Source organism: Gouania willdenowi, chromosome 18, assembly GCF_900634775.1.
Source record: "Gouania willdenowi chromosome 18, fGouWil2.1, whole genome shotgun sequence".
Classification (NCBI taxonomy): Eukaryota; Metazoa; Chordata; class Actinopteri; order Blenniiformes; family Gobiesocidae; genus Gouania; species Gouania willdenowi.
The window spans coordinates 24,813,631-24,830,267 of NC_041061.1; the positions used below are offsets into that span (position 1 = coordinate 24,813,631).

Below are 16,637 nucleotides of genomic sequence, written 5' to 3' on the forward strand. Positions count from 1 at the left end.
GTGTGTGTGTGTGTGTGCGTGCATGCATGCGTGTACATGTATTTTCTTTCTTTTTGGTGCATCTTCCCAGAAAAATAATTTGCGGCATACCCTCACTATATGTATTACAGGAGGCACAGCAGACATAATGTGTCATTAAACACTGCTAAGGGGGAATTCTTCTCCAATGTTCTCTTTTTGGAACAAATTCTTTTAGAATAATTATTAAAAACCATAGATTAGAACTTGCATCTTACAACACTATCCACAAGGAGGCGCTCGAAGGCCACTTATGGATTCTGCATTTTATGTTAGCACAACCAAAGATAGACCTTTGTGTTATTTGGGGATATTTAATACCTCACTCACTGTAGTAATAAAGATGTTTGAAAACAAATCTTTTTTTTTCACGATTTATTAGAGCTGAGCTTTTAAACAATACATACCATAATAAAATATAACTAAAACACATCTGACAGACATTAGTAAAACTACTGTTGTATAGTTAGGTACAGTATTTTCCCAGTCCATCTCAAAGCCCAACTTTGTTTAGGTTTGGGTCACAGCACAGCATCTGTTCATTGGCGAGCTGCTAGTGCAATGCCATCACAGCATCAACCATGGTCAAGCTCTACCAGTACTCAACTTTGGAGTACAATGTCCTCAATTTTGGCTTACTAGTACGCAAGTACACTTTACTTGAGAAGTAAAAAGTGTCACTTGTAACTTGTAAGCTTTATATTCTAATAAGGGGATGGTGAAAATGAAATATCAGGCTTGTTATTGGCTTTGAAAAGTATTACAATTAATCAGGGAGCTGGATTTGGTTCTAACTTCATATACATTAGGTCTGTAAGCTACGTTTTCTGTGGTACTCTGTTATCTTAGCTTACACGTCTTGTGAAATCAACAAAATGTGGGTGTGTGTGCTTGTTGAGTCATGCTGACTTAGAGCTGGTAGTGAAGAGAATCACTATTACTAGTGAATCTTTTGGCTTTACTAGGACTTTTAGTAGACTTCTGAATTGTCCACTAGTACTATAGTGAGATTTTTAGTGTACTAGTAATACTAACAACAATTGAGTTTTCATAGTAAAGGTTTTTGGTGCACTCGTGTGCGTGTAAATCTTACTAGCAAAGCAAAAAAATCATACAATTGGTAGACTTAAAATATGTTACAAGAAAAGACTCAAAGCTTTACTAATACTACTAGTAGCAAAATTGTCTACTAGGTGGTAGTACTAGAAAAATAACTGGTTTACTAGTACACTCAAAATCTCACTAGTAGTACTAGTAGACTGTTTATAATCTAGTAAGCCACAAAATATTCACCAAATGCAAATGATGTATTAGCATACCTGTCAAGTTTTGGATTTGAAAATAAGGGAAATTTTCTGGCGCCCACTACGATCCGTCCAGCCCGCCCAACCAACATTAAGTTTCTTATATATCTTATATTTTAAGATAGGTGTACAAGAAATCTAAATTACCCACTTATCAACCACTTATTAAATACAATGATGTGATTAGAATCTGGTAGGTCGACCTTTATTAACATTGAAATGCTGTGAACATTCCTACTAGGGCTGGGCAATATGGACTCAATATATTTTCTCAAAATGGTGATATATGATATAAATCTAGATCATTTTATCAAATAAAATCTGACCAGAAAGGCAATTATGAGGTCAATTTGCTGATGCAAAATGCCACACAGGGACATTTATTAACAAACAGCTGATCAATATGTGCCACTCATTAATCATCTAACTGAGCTTTACATGTTGTTCTGAGAAGTAAAAGCAGCGACTCCTAAAACTAGTATTTTGTTTCATATGATGTATGAAATATTATAGTTTTCTATATCGCCAAAATAGAAAACTCGATACATCTTGAATCTCGATATATCGCTCTAGCGATAAATGCTAAATTATAAAACAGCCGGAACGTCTTCATTCATCATCTCTTTTCTGAGTTGTTTCCGGGTTTGTTGCCGCTGACGGCACTAATCTCGCGAGAACTGCCACTCAGGCCAGTTCAGGTGGCAGTTCTCGCAAGGCTAGTGACGGCATTCAGTTTAGTAAGGCATCTTTAAATTATGACATTAAAATACAGGATAATTACGGGAAAATACTAATACGGGAAGATGGCGGGAAAGAGGGGTAAAATACGGTCGTAATATTCTTGAAAGCCAATAGCAAGCCTGAATTTACTTTTCCTGCCCCCATATTAGCATATAAGGCTTACTAAGTAGTATTAGTGATACTTTTTACTTCATTAGTAAAGTGTACTTACGCACTAGTAAACAAAAATTGTGTAGAAGTACTCCAAGTTAAAGTACACGAGCAGAGCCTAACTGTGGTTGATATCACTGACCCTAGTTATGATTACTTCTGGGCTTTTACCACAAACCTCACACAACAGCAGTGAAAGACACAAACAGATGATATGTTACTCAGAGAGGTTCACTCGACACCACCTCTGCCATTGCAGGTTTATGGATACAGAGCTCCAGACATGACATGCTAAAAAAAAAAAATATTAATTGTGGCCACAAAAACGCGACTTTGTGGCCACGAAATTCTGATCAATAATATTAATGTAATTCCCAGTGGTCAGTGTTCCCAGGTGTTACACACTTATTTTTACTTGTATGTATTTTCAAATCTATAATCTGTCTAATGTGATGAAACAATGAACATGTGTACATGTATGTCTCATTTAAAAAAAAAAAAAAAAAAAACACTAAGTTGCTTCAACGGAGGGTATCGATCCTATGCCAATGAGAAGAAAAAGGAGCCTTTAACCACTCAGCTAAAAGGGCACTTATATAAGCCATTTGTACATTTTAAGATACAATAAAAACACATAGAGTGGGGAAAGGTCAAAAACACATCATTTCCTGTTTCCAACAGCCGCAGTGAGTCCACTTTGCGCCGAAAGTCCAGTGTTATACATGTGATGCTTCTGTACACAGAGCTGTACACACAATCACACATTGACACTTTTGAAGGTTGTAGAACATAAATAAAAGCAACACAGGGCAGCGTAGCACCCTGGTTCTCGTTGACTGGCCACGCTTGTTTTTTTAAATCATGTCATGTCTGGGTCTCCTTCGATTTAAATGAATTTAAAAATCCTACATAGTAGTTTATTGCACTAAAATCATTTATACAGCAGCTAGCAAATGCGTTATTAAGAGTTTACAGTGGAAGGAAAAAGGAAGGCTCAGGTTCTGGTGCAATGATCAGTCATCCCATGATGTTCTGATCTGAGGCCTGTTGATTCTTATCTGGGAAAATAAAAACAAAGAATGCTTTAAATGTGTTTTTTTTTTTTTTTTTTTTGTGAAAAAGCACATACACAAAGCATGTGCCCTTTTATGCAAGTACTGACCTGACGGTCTAAGTTGTTGTAGGGTGAAGCTGAGGAAGCAGAATCCAAGTGTGGTGCTGCATGAGACGGTGAGGGAAACCTCATCTGAGAGGGTCGATTCGGATCATTCCTCTGAACTCCTTTAAGAAACGCAGCCACAGGGTCGCGTCATGTTTGAAAAGAAAGACAGGATAGAAAACTACACCCACACCTAGACGGCATGTTACATTAGCTTCACCTTCTGTCTTAGATTTCCCTCAAAAATGTGTTTTGACCTCCACTGCAGCCTCTCCTATTGACATTGTCAGTAAAGTTTCACACATTGCATTGTGGGATGTGAAGTCCCGTAGACGGATGCATAAAAGTGGTTTAACTTCATTTGTACATGGGGTTTCTTGTGTTTGGCGCTAAAGTGACATTTCTGGTGCTTTCAATGTGGCAAAACAATGGCAGATGTTTATTTTGGGGCTTATACGGAGAGATTAGAATCTGGCTGAAATTGAATCAAAACTTCACCTCATCACGAGATGAAATCCTGGGAAATTTCGGGAACTAACGAGAACAAAAATGGTGTTGTCTGACAAAGAAGCATAAGAAATTACTGTAAGGGTTGAATGAAAAACACTTCTATGCATCTATTTATGACACTCCAAAGGTCTACGTTTTTATCTGATAACGGTAATTCTGATGAACTTTAGCCTGTACTAATCTTTTAATAGAGCTTGCTATTAAAGTTATTTTGCATGTTGTTTGGACTGAGAAGGACATTTTACATTTGAACTTTGTCAGTTCAAACTTAGATGTAGTCATACCAACACACTTACCAGTGTCATGTCTATCCATCGCACTGTTGGTTCTGGACCATTGAATGTCCTCATTCAGCCACTGTTTCACCAGTTTCTCCTTTACATCTTTTTTTCTGCAGAAACAGTAAGACCCTGATTTTAAACTGTGTACCATTTCATCTTTACAAAGATCAAATAGTGTGTAATCCTAAAATGTCGTCTGATAATAAAGATAACCAGTTTTTAGAGAATCTGGGAAGCCATAGCAAAAAAAAAAATGCAACGCAATGAAATGTGTTAATATTATTAAAATATGGTGTACAAAACATGAAGTCATATTACATGTACACACTATGGGGACTATGTGATGGTAAAACCAAGACCGGAATTCAGTATTGTATGTTCTAGGATCTAGTTCAATTCGTCTTATTTAGTGTTTTGATTGTAAATGTAATGAGCATGGATTTAACAATAAACTACTTACAAAATAAGATTAACATGGACTGAACCAAAGCTTTTTTTTTTTAAATCTGCTAAATTTGTAAACTAATCAACTCCCTTTCAGATATATTTTTTCTATTTTACATTTGGGCCGCTGAGAAGTGAGAGCTATGATAGAGGTGTAGCACAAATGTTTTAGTTTTCAAATTATGGTCATGAGTTTAGGTTGTATATCAATACAACAAAATCCTGATCACAGTAACCAGTTAAGGTGATCATGTCCTGGACCACTCCCTCTTTAAAGTGTGCCAAGCAGCCCAAGCTCAGCTAACACGCTCCGGTCACGCTAACATGGTAAACTCAGGATTACCTGACTACCTGTCAACATTGAGCTGTGTTACCATGACTACCTGTCAAACACTGAGCTACTCTGAGCGAACCTATGACATCATCAACAAGAAGATCCACAGTGATGACATCATCAGTGTAGTATGAAAAAAGTTCAAATGTTCCAACTGATGACATCATCACTGTAGAGCTTGTTACCAATCATGCTCTGTGAGGGCCAGTAACTGTTTTGTTCTTCAAACACTGATGACATCTTCAGCGAAGCATGCTCTGAGAACCTATGACATCATCAACAAGAAGTTCCATAGTGTAGATGGGAAAATGAATGGGATATATGTATCTCTATATATTTTCTTTTGGTAGTCAGAACATCACCAAGATTTAATCACTCGTTCTTTGTGTCATTTATCAATTTTCCTGAAAATTTCATCCAAATCCATTCATAACTTTTCAAGTTATCTTGCAAACAGACAGACTGACAGACGGATAAACGTAGACATTAATCTTACCGCTCTGTGCTTCGCGCTTTGCAGAGGTAAATATATATACATTTAGTCTAGTGAGTTATTGAATTAACAATCTGAATTTAGGATGATCTGAAAAGGTCTTTCTTGGTTTGAACATTACACTTCTGGACTCCTGCCTGGGCAGTGTGTGACTTACTGATTTCGTGTGCGTTTGTAGACGAGCATATAGGCAGTCAGGGCTCCCACAGTCACTAATAGACAAACCAATGTCACACTTAGCCCTATGTAGAAAGCCTGCTTATGTATAGGGTTATTGCAATCATCACCAAGATACCAAGTAGACCCTGGACACCTGAGAAGCACAGCAAAGCAACATGGGGTTAGTTATCGTCACAGAAGTTAGGTCAGTAGCTACATTTGATGTACTCCTGCTTTTTATTTTCAGATATGATTTATTTTCCTTCTCTTGTCTGTTCTTGTCTGTTATTTTGTATTTCCTCTCTAATGGTTCTTGACAGGTAAACAATTACTCTGGGTGCATAAATCGTTGTATTCGTCTCCTTGTCATTTATAGTGGGTGCTGGATTCCTTCTGTCTCCCCACACCCTGGCGTTTCTCACCAGCTGTTGGTTTAATTCATGGACACGGTTTTAAACTTTTTCCATGACACAAAAATTATGGCTGACAAAAAAAATGTCATGCACACCTTAAATAAAGCAAGGTAATCAGGTTGCCTGGATGGAAACAGAAGGGTGGAAGGAAACTACTTCATCTCAACAAACTGACCGGGGAGTGTAAAAACACACAGGAAACCTTAAAATAAATAAATTAAATAAAACAAATAGAAAACCCAAATTTTATGTGAAGAATATAATTATGGTCTCTATTAAAGCTAAAAGCTAAAGGCTTCAGCATCTGTAGCTCCAAACCCCACAAGCAAATAGGGCGTGACAATATCTCAATGCGGCGATATTTTTCCGCACGATCGATTATCGATATGCTCGCACATAAGTAGCAATTTTAAAAAAAATTAATATATTTTGTTTTTTTTTGTTTTTTTGGATTTAAGATTTATTTTATTATTTTCAAAACCTTTTCTGCTTTTTCACTAAAATGTGCAGGAACGTCTTCACAGAAATTTTGTCATATTTTGTTGAAGGAACCAGTATATTGTTTACTGGAATATTGCACTGTACTGGTGTCACTGGTAAGAAAGACACTATGTTTTGTTTACATAAAGCACTATTGGAGATACTTATTCACTTACATTGGTATGTTGACACTTATTTACAGAAACGTTGCACTAAAATATTGTCACTGTTCATGGGACACTTTTTCAATTTGTTGTCTTTCAGAGATATAAAATACAAATTTTATTTTTTCACTTAATTTTTTTTTCTTGTTATGTCATAGATTATCGTAGATTGATTTCTGACCAATATATCGATAATCGCAGTATCGTCATATCGTGAGATAATCATTATCGTGAGCTGTGTATCGCGTGTCATATCGTGAGGTACTCAGAGGTTCCCACCCCTAGGGGATCGACATAACTTTACCAAAAGAACCCTCAGACCAAACTCAAAAGACAATAAATGATGTTGTGTTTCTAATGCTTATATACTGTATGTCCCCTGTCTCACTTTGTGCATAGTCCCTCCTGAAAAACAAAAACTGAATGCAGCATGTCTGTTTATATAAAGCAGAAAAAAATCCCCAGAAATGGTTTTATGAAGTCATTGTTGAAAATAGTCACTTCTGTTGTTGGGCTTTTTGTCACATAATAGTCTTCAAAGAGACAGAAAATGTACTCACATGCAAACAGGTCCAACATTTTTTACCATGTTGCATTTTCCATCATTGTTGCATGTTTTTCTTTCAGTATGTCGATCATCACACTGAGTCAAACAAAGGATTTTCCCGTCTTCTTCATGTGCTTCAAGTAAAAAATTCTGCTCTGGGTCACTTTTACAGACAGCTGAGAAACAAGAAAAAAACATCTAATTAGTTTGTGCGTGGCTCTTTATATTATACACCAGAAAAACTGCCATAACATTCTGACCTTTGATATTGCAGGGTTAACACTAAATGTGGGACGATATGTCTTGCGACAAGTGATTGCGATATTAAAATGTCACAACAGGTGTAGTTGAGGGTACAAGTGGTATTGCGATGCCGGGGTATAGGGGTGGAAACCTCTGGGTACCTCATGATAAGATACGATACGATACACGATACACAGCTCACGATAACGATTATCTCACAATATGACGATACTGTGATTATCGATATATTGGTCAGAAACCAATCTACGTTAATCTATGATATAACAAGAAAAAAATGTTAAGTGAAAAAATACAATTTTTATTTTATATCTCTGAAAGACAATAATTTGAAAAAGTGTCCTATGAACAGTGACACTATTTTAGTGCAACATTTCTGCAAATAAGTGTCAACATACCAATGTAAACGAATAAGTATCTCCAATAGTGCTTTATGTAAACAAAACATAGGGTCTTTCTTACCAGTCACACCAGTACAGTGCAATATTCCAGTAAACAATATATTGGTTCTTTCAACAGTGACAACATTTCTGTGAAGACCTCCCTGCACATTTTAGTGAAAAAGCAGAAAAGGTTTTGAAAATAAAAAATTAAATCTTAAATCCAAAAAAATAAATAAAAACAAAAATTAGAAAATAATAATAATAATTAAAAAAAAATCAATACTTAGCGCGAGCATATCTATAATCGATCGTGCGAAAAATATCGCAATATATCGCCGTATCGCCGTATCGTCACACTCCTACTGGGGTATCATTGTTTATATGTTTTTATATTCCTATTGAGTTGAAAAAGTCACACCCAGAATATATAAAATATGGGCAGAGTTAACGTCAAATAAAAGAATGTTTTTTTTTTGTTGGTCTTTTTGTCTTTCCATACATATTGTATGCAATGATTTTACGATTTTCATTGTCTCATCCCACCCCTAGCTCACACTGATTAACTCCTTATAGAAGAACACACACACGCACACACACACACACACACACACACACACACACACACACACACACACACTGCAGTATTACTTACATTCTTTATTAATCTCTCCTCCAGTGATATTTGGTGCAGCTACAACCTCAAATGGACATTCTGAGAATTCACAAAACCAAAAGTAATGTAAGTGTGATTAAAAAAAAAAGTGAAATGAAGACAGTTTCAATGTGATCTGTTTTACCTGTGCAGTTTACAAGTTGTGTGGTAGCGTTCTTCAGGGTAACAACACTGTTTTGAAACAGATCTTCAGCACCAACTTCGTTTGGTATGATCAGAACAACTTCATGATCAACAATGACGCTAAAAAAAGAACACAGCATGTCAGTAGAATTTAACCACAAGAGAAACAATGGTGGAGTGGTTATCACAGTCGCAGATGATGTGTGTAACGTGGTTAGGGTATGTTTGGGTGATCGTTTGTCTTTATGTTATAACAGAACTACTCCATGATGTTTTTTTTTTTTGGTTTTTTTCCCAGCAGAATCAACTAAGAACCCCATCATCTATGATGCTTTGTGACACACTGAACAGATGTCCAGATGTTTCCAGATGTTTCCAGATGCCATTTTCTTCTCATGCACTTTTTGATAGTGAAATCTACCCAACTTTCAGTCGTGTTTAAAAGTCCCAATCCGTCCATTTAAACAAGATATCACTATTTCAGAGACAGAGTTCATGTGATTCGATTGAGTCATTGCCTTTTGTCACACACTGTAGACAAGAATAAGTTACCAGAACTAAAAAAATAATTAAGTTGATGAACTTAAAAGTCACAATTTTCCAGAACTTACAAGGTTGGGTGACTGGCTACTTGTACTTTGTGATAACAGTTAAATTAAAGTGCAATATGAATTTCGTTAATTTTTAAATAATCCCTATTTGAAACAATAGTACTTTATCATCCTTAGCATGTAATTACTTATTTCTATTAGGTTATATTTAAGTTGTGTTTTTAAGTTATGCTTACTTATAAACAAATATAGTTCCATTTACTCAAAAAATATTAGTTGAAATTACTCAAAAAGGAAGAACATGTTACACCAACTTGACATAATTGAGTAAGTTGAACTTTTTCTATAACTTTTGAGTATAAACTATTTAATTTGTTTAATGACTTTGAACATTGGGGTTTACGGTGCTTTTATTGATGCCACTTGGTCTGATTGAAGTCCTCTTTTATCTGCACATTTAATCTGATTTACAGCTGTGATTCTCAATATTTTTTGGCTCAAGTACCCCCTTTCTCTTATTTCTGAATCCTAGTACCCCCTTTGTCCAACTACAACAATGTGCTTAGAATTCTTTTTAAAAACATCTATAGAACATAATGATGGAATGAACGAGTAATAACACACATTTTAAAGAATCTCACTTTGTAAATAATTATCTCTTACTTTGTCTTTTTGTTGTTGTTGGTATTATTTAAATCGTTTTCTCTCAGTGTGTGTTTTTGGAGTCGTTTCTTATGTCGTTTTGTATGTTTCTCTGTTTTTTGTGTGTGTATTTTGTAGTGATCTTTTGTATTTTTGTGACCTCATTTTGAGATCAAGAATTTCTGGGTGATCCCAAAGTTTTGCTTGTTTTTGATCATGTTTGAACCCATATTTTGTATTTATTTATTCTACTGTATTTTAGCTGAACTAGATTTATATTGTATAAAGTGAAAATATAGCAATATGGTGACGAAGAGGATTAGGGCCACTGGAAGAAAACAACAACACACAACTGTAATTACATATATATATATATTTTTTTTTTGTCTTCATTTTTATTTAGTTTATGTATTTATTTTTTGTTGTCTTTTTTTTTTTTTTTTTTTGGTCTTAACTTCTTGTTCGAGTCTTGTTTTTTCCAGTGGCCCTAATCCTCTTCTGTAAATATGAGACTGTGTGTTGTTTTAATAAAAAATAAATAATAATTAAAAAAAAGAATAATCATCAAAGAATTGAAAAAATCTATTTAAATTTTTCCAAAATATCAGATGACCCTATTTAAGCTCCCATTTAAATAATAATAATAATTTTGTCTCGTGTGACAAAATCACTGTTCCGGTTTTATTAGTCCACAAAAATAAAAATATATTTGGATTGAGTTTTCAGATAAGTTTTTTTTTTTTTTTTCATTTAGTCTTAATCTAGTTATTGTCATTTAAAAGAAATGAGTCTGCAAACATTATGACGAAAACTTTTAGTCCTCAAAACTCAGCACATTGTACATTTTCTTGAACAGAGCCTTGCTAACAATGTATTGTTTTAAATTCTTCATGCGCCCGTTTACCTTTCCGCGGTGGCCTTATCAGACAATGGCACCTGAAATAACAACAGATTAGTTACTCAGTGAATGAGTTTTAATTTGACACATCGCTGGAAAGGGATTGATTTCCTTTACCTCTTTCCTTGTGTTTGTAAACTGCATTCTAACCAAAGAACTTCCTCTCCTGTGAATAAATAAATAAATAAAAACTTTCAGAAAAAGTGATTGACTCGTGTCAAAACCAACACATTTCTATTGCTGCAGTTTGAGTGTTTACAAAGTATAGACAGAGTGATGATGGTTGTTTTACCTTAAAGCATTGACTACAACCTCCTTTAGGTTATCTAGCTTTTGTTTGTAATAGGGGTGCATCTGTAAGAATAACAAAAGAACACTTTAAAGCACAATTATCCTTGGGATAATGGAATCAATGAAGGTAACTTTTCAATTAATATTGAATTGATACATTACTCAATGAATCATAATCTGTTATCAAGGGTTGTATTTCCTGGATTGAATTTATTGCATATGTGAAATAAAACAATTGTACACATCACACAACACTTAGGCCTCAGTCAAGGACTCCGCAGTGAGGGGCGGATTCACAAAAGGTTTAGTGGTAATAAAACGTGTGCAAACGTCACTCCACGCGCTAATAAGGAGTACAAAGCCCAAGAAATCAGGTGTGCGCCACCGCTGCACTTCCATATGTGCCCTCAATTGTGTCTCCAACTTCTGCCAATTGTTTTCCATAACACGTAGACGATCCATAAGCAGCTCTTGCTTGCTTTTGATATCGATCAACACGAGTCTGAGTGTTCAGAGCCCTGCTACAGCCTTCAGAAATCACTGGCAGCTTTTCCAAGACAGTCGCCAGCTCTCCGTAGTACGGACTTTTCTATAGATTAGGAAGCCACCAGCTCCGATCAGCAGCATGCCTACTATCATTATTCCAATCATGCAGATGTCCGCCACGTAAAAGACGGACAGACACACAACTCGCCACTTATTCCATGGGTCAAGTGCGTATCCAGCCGCAAATGTCCCGCTTGTTATGATGCACTTGTTATGATGACTTGTGATTTTATGTGCTTCACTTTACTTTTCAAATCTATCAGAATAATTCTACAATTTACTTTACCTTTTCTGTGAAGTTTTTGGCAAATTCCTTGAACCGGTCTGTTTCTTGGTCAGCAAAGTCCTCCTCATAGTTGGCTTTAATCTCAGCAACAACTTCCACAGACCTGTTAAAAGTGTCTTCACAGAAACGCACACTTGTAGGACACAATTAAACTTCCAATGACAACAAATGTTGCTTAGTATTGGTCAATAAAAAATTAAGAGATGGTTTACAAGGGCTTACGGTACCTGGTTCAAAAATGGTTTCCAGATTTTGGCACAATTCCCCACTGTATTCAGGACTACAGATGCACTTCAATCCATTGAACGTCCCACCATTTTGGCAAACAAGAACTGTGGCTGTTGTGACTGTCACTGTTGTGACTGGTTTAGGGGTGGTAGGGGCTTCTGTTGTTTCTCCAGATCCCAATTCCTCCAACAGGGAAAATGGGTGCCATTGTTGATGATCACTGATTGCGAAATATTCTAGAACAAACATAAAAATAGTTACTGGTCATTTTTAAATAAAAAACAAAGAGCAAGCTTCATTGTAGCTTCATTGTCCCTAACCTCAACTTCATTACTTGAGTGAACGTACAGATAGTCCAATAAAAGTAAAGTAGCTCAATCACAACATTACTCAAGTGAAAGAATGAAGTATTTCCATAAAAGCAAATTTAAGTAGTGAAAGTAATTTAATAATATCGAACAGAATTTTCATCATTATAAGTGGAATTAAAAATAACACTGATGCATAATTTGCTACATGTTAATTTATACAACAATCAAATACAGTACTTGAGTAAATTTCCTTGTTTCTGTCCACCACTGCCCTCTAGTGTTAATATGTTTTACTCTTTGGACTTTGCTTTTGACTTTAGGGTGTGAGATTTTAGTAAAGGTTTGTGAGTCTTTTCTGTAACAATATGTATTGTTTTGCTTAAGGTCTTTGGTGAGATTTCTTTTCAATAAAAGGGTAAATATAGGGTTTTTAGTGTCATTTTAGTGGTGCATTGGGTAACGTCACTATAGCAGTGTTCTTGCTATCCTATCTACCCTGGGTCAGTGCAGTCCTACATCTTGACCGAATGTGCGCCATGATTCCTGTACCTCCACACACCCTGAACAGTAGATTCTTCCTCATTCCACTGTGTAAAGTGACTTGGGGTCAGTAATGTGTCGCATACTGTTCGGAGTCAAAAAAAGATGTGCTAAAGTGCTCCATCTGAAACAGCTCACACCATGTGATGGTCATCTAGTGGAGGTTTCTCCTGGCGCGGGCCCCTTGCGTTGTGAGGTCTCCTTCCTTCATCCTGGATTATGGTTCTCTTCTCATTACGGCTGGATTTTACAGTAACTACTGCTGGAAATGTGTAGTTTCTGCGTCCTGTTTTCCAGTATTCCCAATGGTGTCTTTGGTACGAAGAAAACCTTTTGCCTGGGTAACTGCAATGGTGGTGGCCCACTTGTTCTGACTCCTGGCTAACTTGAGTTGATCTTGAGAGTCCCTAGAGATCAGTGACAGTCTGCACCTGGTAACTTCTAACTAATCATATGATACCAATATGAAATGTGTAGAGACTGATAACATTACAGAGGTAAAAAAATAAACAAAATGCATTTACTGAAATGTAAACAAGTTCAAGACTTACATAATTATTTTACTTAGCCAATTCCACAGGAGCGGTGTTAATATTATTCTATGTTTGTGTTCTTAGTTTCTCAAGTGTAGCTAAAAAAGAAATAATTGTAATTTGCTCTCAAATGACTTTGTTTTATTAGAAAGAAATCCACATATAACAATGTTTTGGGAAAATGTTTTGTTGTTTTTGAATAGAATGGTTTATAATGATAATAAAGTATTTTGTAGACACCTCTAAACTTTGTAAACTTTGCCCAAATGTTGTCCTACGTTTTAACAAAATAATCGAGATCGAGACTAAATATTAGAGTATTGCCCACCTCTACTGGATTACCAGTTCCTGGGCTTGAATATGATCTTTTCCCAAGTAGGTAGTCATACAATCTAGTTCTGGTTGGTCCAAACATGAGTTTGAGTTATGCTCTGATAGTTGGCTATTGATATTTCACAGTGGTACTGCTGCGTAGCTGGGAGAGATTGTGCATTCTGTCACTATCCCCTTCTCCACTAACTGCCATTATTTTAAACAAACCTGACTGTAATGTCTCTTAGGGAACTGGTAATGTAACCTTGGATAATAACAATAATAAAAATAATAATAATAATAATAATAATAATAATAATAATAATAATAATAATAATAATAATAATAATAATAATAATAATAATGACTTGGATTTATATTTGTGCTTTTTTCAAGGAGACTCAAAGCTCATTACAGAAATCATTATTCATTCACACCAGTCACTCACGTCAGTCCTGCCGGTGGTGGTAAGCTACAATATAGCCACAGCTGCCCTGGGGCAGACTGACAGAAGCGTGGCTGCCAATTTTGTGACGACGGGCCCTCTGACCACCACCAACATTTGTCCAGAATACCCATTCATACGAGGCAATGTGGGTAAAGTGCCTTGCCCAAGAACACAACGACAATGACTTGGATACAGCAGGATTCAAACCCCGAACCCTTGGGATGACCCACTATATCACTGAGCAACAGTCACCCAAAACAGATATTTTGGAGGGATTAACCAAGTGTTAACCACGTGTATCACACATTAAATATCCTTAAATAATGTGGGGAAAAAAGGATTATTAACAGCTGTAGTAACCAACATTAGAAAAGTATGAACAAAGCAAAATCATTTTCAGAGGCAGTTTTGGATTTGCTTTAAAGAAATCACTTATCCCAAAAGCATTGTTTGCATTTAAATAAAAATAAAAAAAAACCCAAAAAAACATTCTTAAACTTGTTCAGAAAACCCAATGAATTTGTGAGAATTCTTACCATTAGCAGAGCAAAAGCAGAGAAGCGCAAATGAGACGATCAGCAAATGTAGACACCGGGCCATATCTAAACCTATCAGATCCAAACTGATCCAGTCCTGTGTTCAGCAGTGTTGGGTCACTAAATGGGCAGACAGCTGTCTCTTACAATTTTCCCAGTGTCACAGATAAAGAAGCAGGATGTCCATTCAGATCTTTTTATTGCCCTGTGTCACCAACAGAGAGCATGTTTCTTATGGTTCCAAGACGTCCGTCATGAGTTTCACTGAACTTTGAACACTTTACAAGAATGACAATAAAACAATTATGATTTTATTCCCCCCCCCTCCCTCAAATAACAAAAAACAATTGCTATTGCGTTCTGATTCATAGAGCCAATGTCACTCCAGGTGCTTTTTCTGGAATTTTGAAACATAGTATATACCAGAGATGCTTAGAAATCTCTGCCCTGAAGTCCAAGTTAAGTCTCATATGTTGTTAATGAGTGACCGATAATAACTTTACGGCAACTAAACATCACAGGCACAATCATTTCTTTCTCAGATTAATAAAGATACAGTTATACCAGCGTTGATGCAATAAGCCATACATGTACTAATAACCACTATCCAGGGAACACAAAACGAGGGCTCTCAAACCTCCGAGTCAAAAAACTCTGATGTAGGCTCGTAATAAAGATTATTGTACAGTTTATTTATAGTAATAGTTTTATAGTGAATAGGAAATGTCATGTAAGAAAGAAAAGAAGAAGCTTCTCAAACACTGTGTAGCATTAACACACCTAATGTTAACCTGTAATATTAACCTAATATGCCTCTGTACTGGCGAACTATAGACCTATTACTATTTCCATGTAAACACGAAGCAGAACACTTTAATTCAGAATAATTTAATTCGGAATAATTTAATTCGGACTAACTCATTCCAAATTAAAAAAAAACATCATGTAACCGTGAATGAGCTCCATCTAAAATCTGATTTTACTTGTCAGGCTTCAAAATAACAAAGATAAATACAGATGACAGCTATAGTCAGAGCCTTAGTGGAATCAAATACTGTGCTTGATACATTTCTGTATTAAATTAACAATCTCCAATTTTACTGAAACCTTGTGACAAATGTGTTTGAGTGTCGCACATAGGATTTTTGTTCAACATGCTCCAAATTTGGTGTTTTGATTGTGATATTTAAATAAAGAGTAACTAAGCCCAAAACCACATTATTTCTGCAGAAAACAAATGTATTTGGGTAGGAAGTAGTGTTGTTGATTGATTCTTGTTCGACTCTGGAAATCTTAGTTCAATTACCGTATCAAAATTTGTCTTCATTTGTTGAGTGACAGGCTTCTATGGGTTGAACTTGAAACCCAGCTATCACAATCAAATTTTGCTATTGGCTGAGAATGGTGGTCTGGTTTGTGACGTTTAGTGGGCTTCACTGTTGGCGTGGTCTTTTCCTATGAACATTTGTCTGAAAATGAAACTGTTGCAAACATTTAGAGAATAAAGTGTTGCATGATGAAACCAAAGTGTTTCTGGTAACACTTTACTGGAAGTTTTATACATAAGGCTGACATTACGCTGTCATTATTATGACATGACACCTGTCATTAGCATAAGGTGTCGTGAAGGCTGTCATTAAGTGTTGTTTGTTACCTTAACCTACCCTACCTAACCCCACTAAATCCCTCCACCTCACCCAAAACATGCCAACATAGCTCCCAAAGATGTCATAATTTAGAGAAAAGTGTCATAATTGAGCAAAAAACACTTAATGACAGCCTTCACGGCACCTTATTCATGTTAATGACACATGTCATTATGTCAGCATTATGTATAAAACTTTAAGTAAAATGTTGTCATATTTTTTACCTTTTTAG

The 16,637-nt window shown here is 35.8% G+C and overlaps 1 protein-coding gene across 2 annotated transcripts; it reads right to left on the reverse strand.

The window, feature by feature from the left end:
• Window positions 1–2,720: 2,720 nt before the first annotated feature.
• LOC114480732 (mucin-17) lies at window positions 2,721–14,999 on the reverse strand. 2 transcript variants are annotated; one of them, XM_028475139.1, is made up of 13 exons: window positions 14,760–14,999; window positions 12,079–12,315; window positions 11,852–11,967; window positions 11,021–11,082; window positions 10,846–10,894; window positions 10,735–10,766; window positions 8,639–8,757; window positions 8,494–8,553; window positions 7,211–7,373; window positions 5,592–5,747; window positions 4,179–4,273; window positions 3,376–3,494; window positions 2,721–3,271 (listed from the first exon to the last, which is right to left on the reverse strand). In XM_028475139.1, exons 1-13 carry the CDS (start codon window positions 14,821–14,823, stop codon window positions 3,227–3,229), a joined length of 1,317 nt encoding a protein of 438 aa, XP_028330940.1. In that variant the 5' UTR covers window positions 14,824–14,999; the 3' UTR covers window positions 2,721–3,226. The 2 variants fall into 2 exon arrangements, with proteins under 2 accessions (XP_028330940.1, XP_028330939.1); XM_028475138.1 differs by having other exon boundaries at window positions 8,494–8,559; window positions 14,760–14,997.
• Between the last annotated feature and the right edge of the window lie 1,638 nt (window positions 15,000–16,637).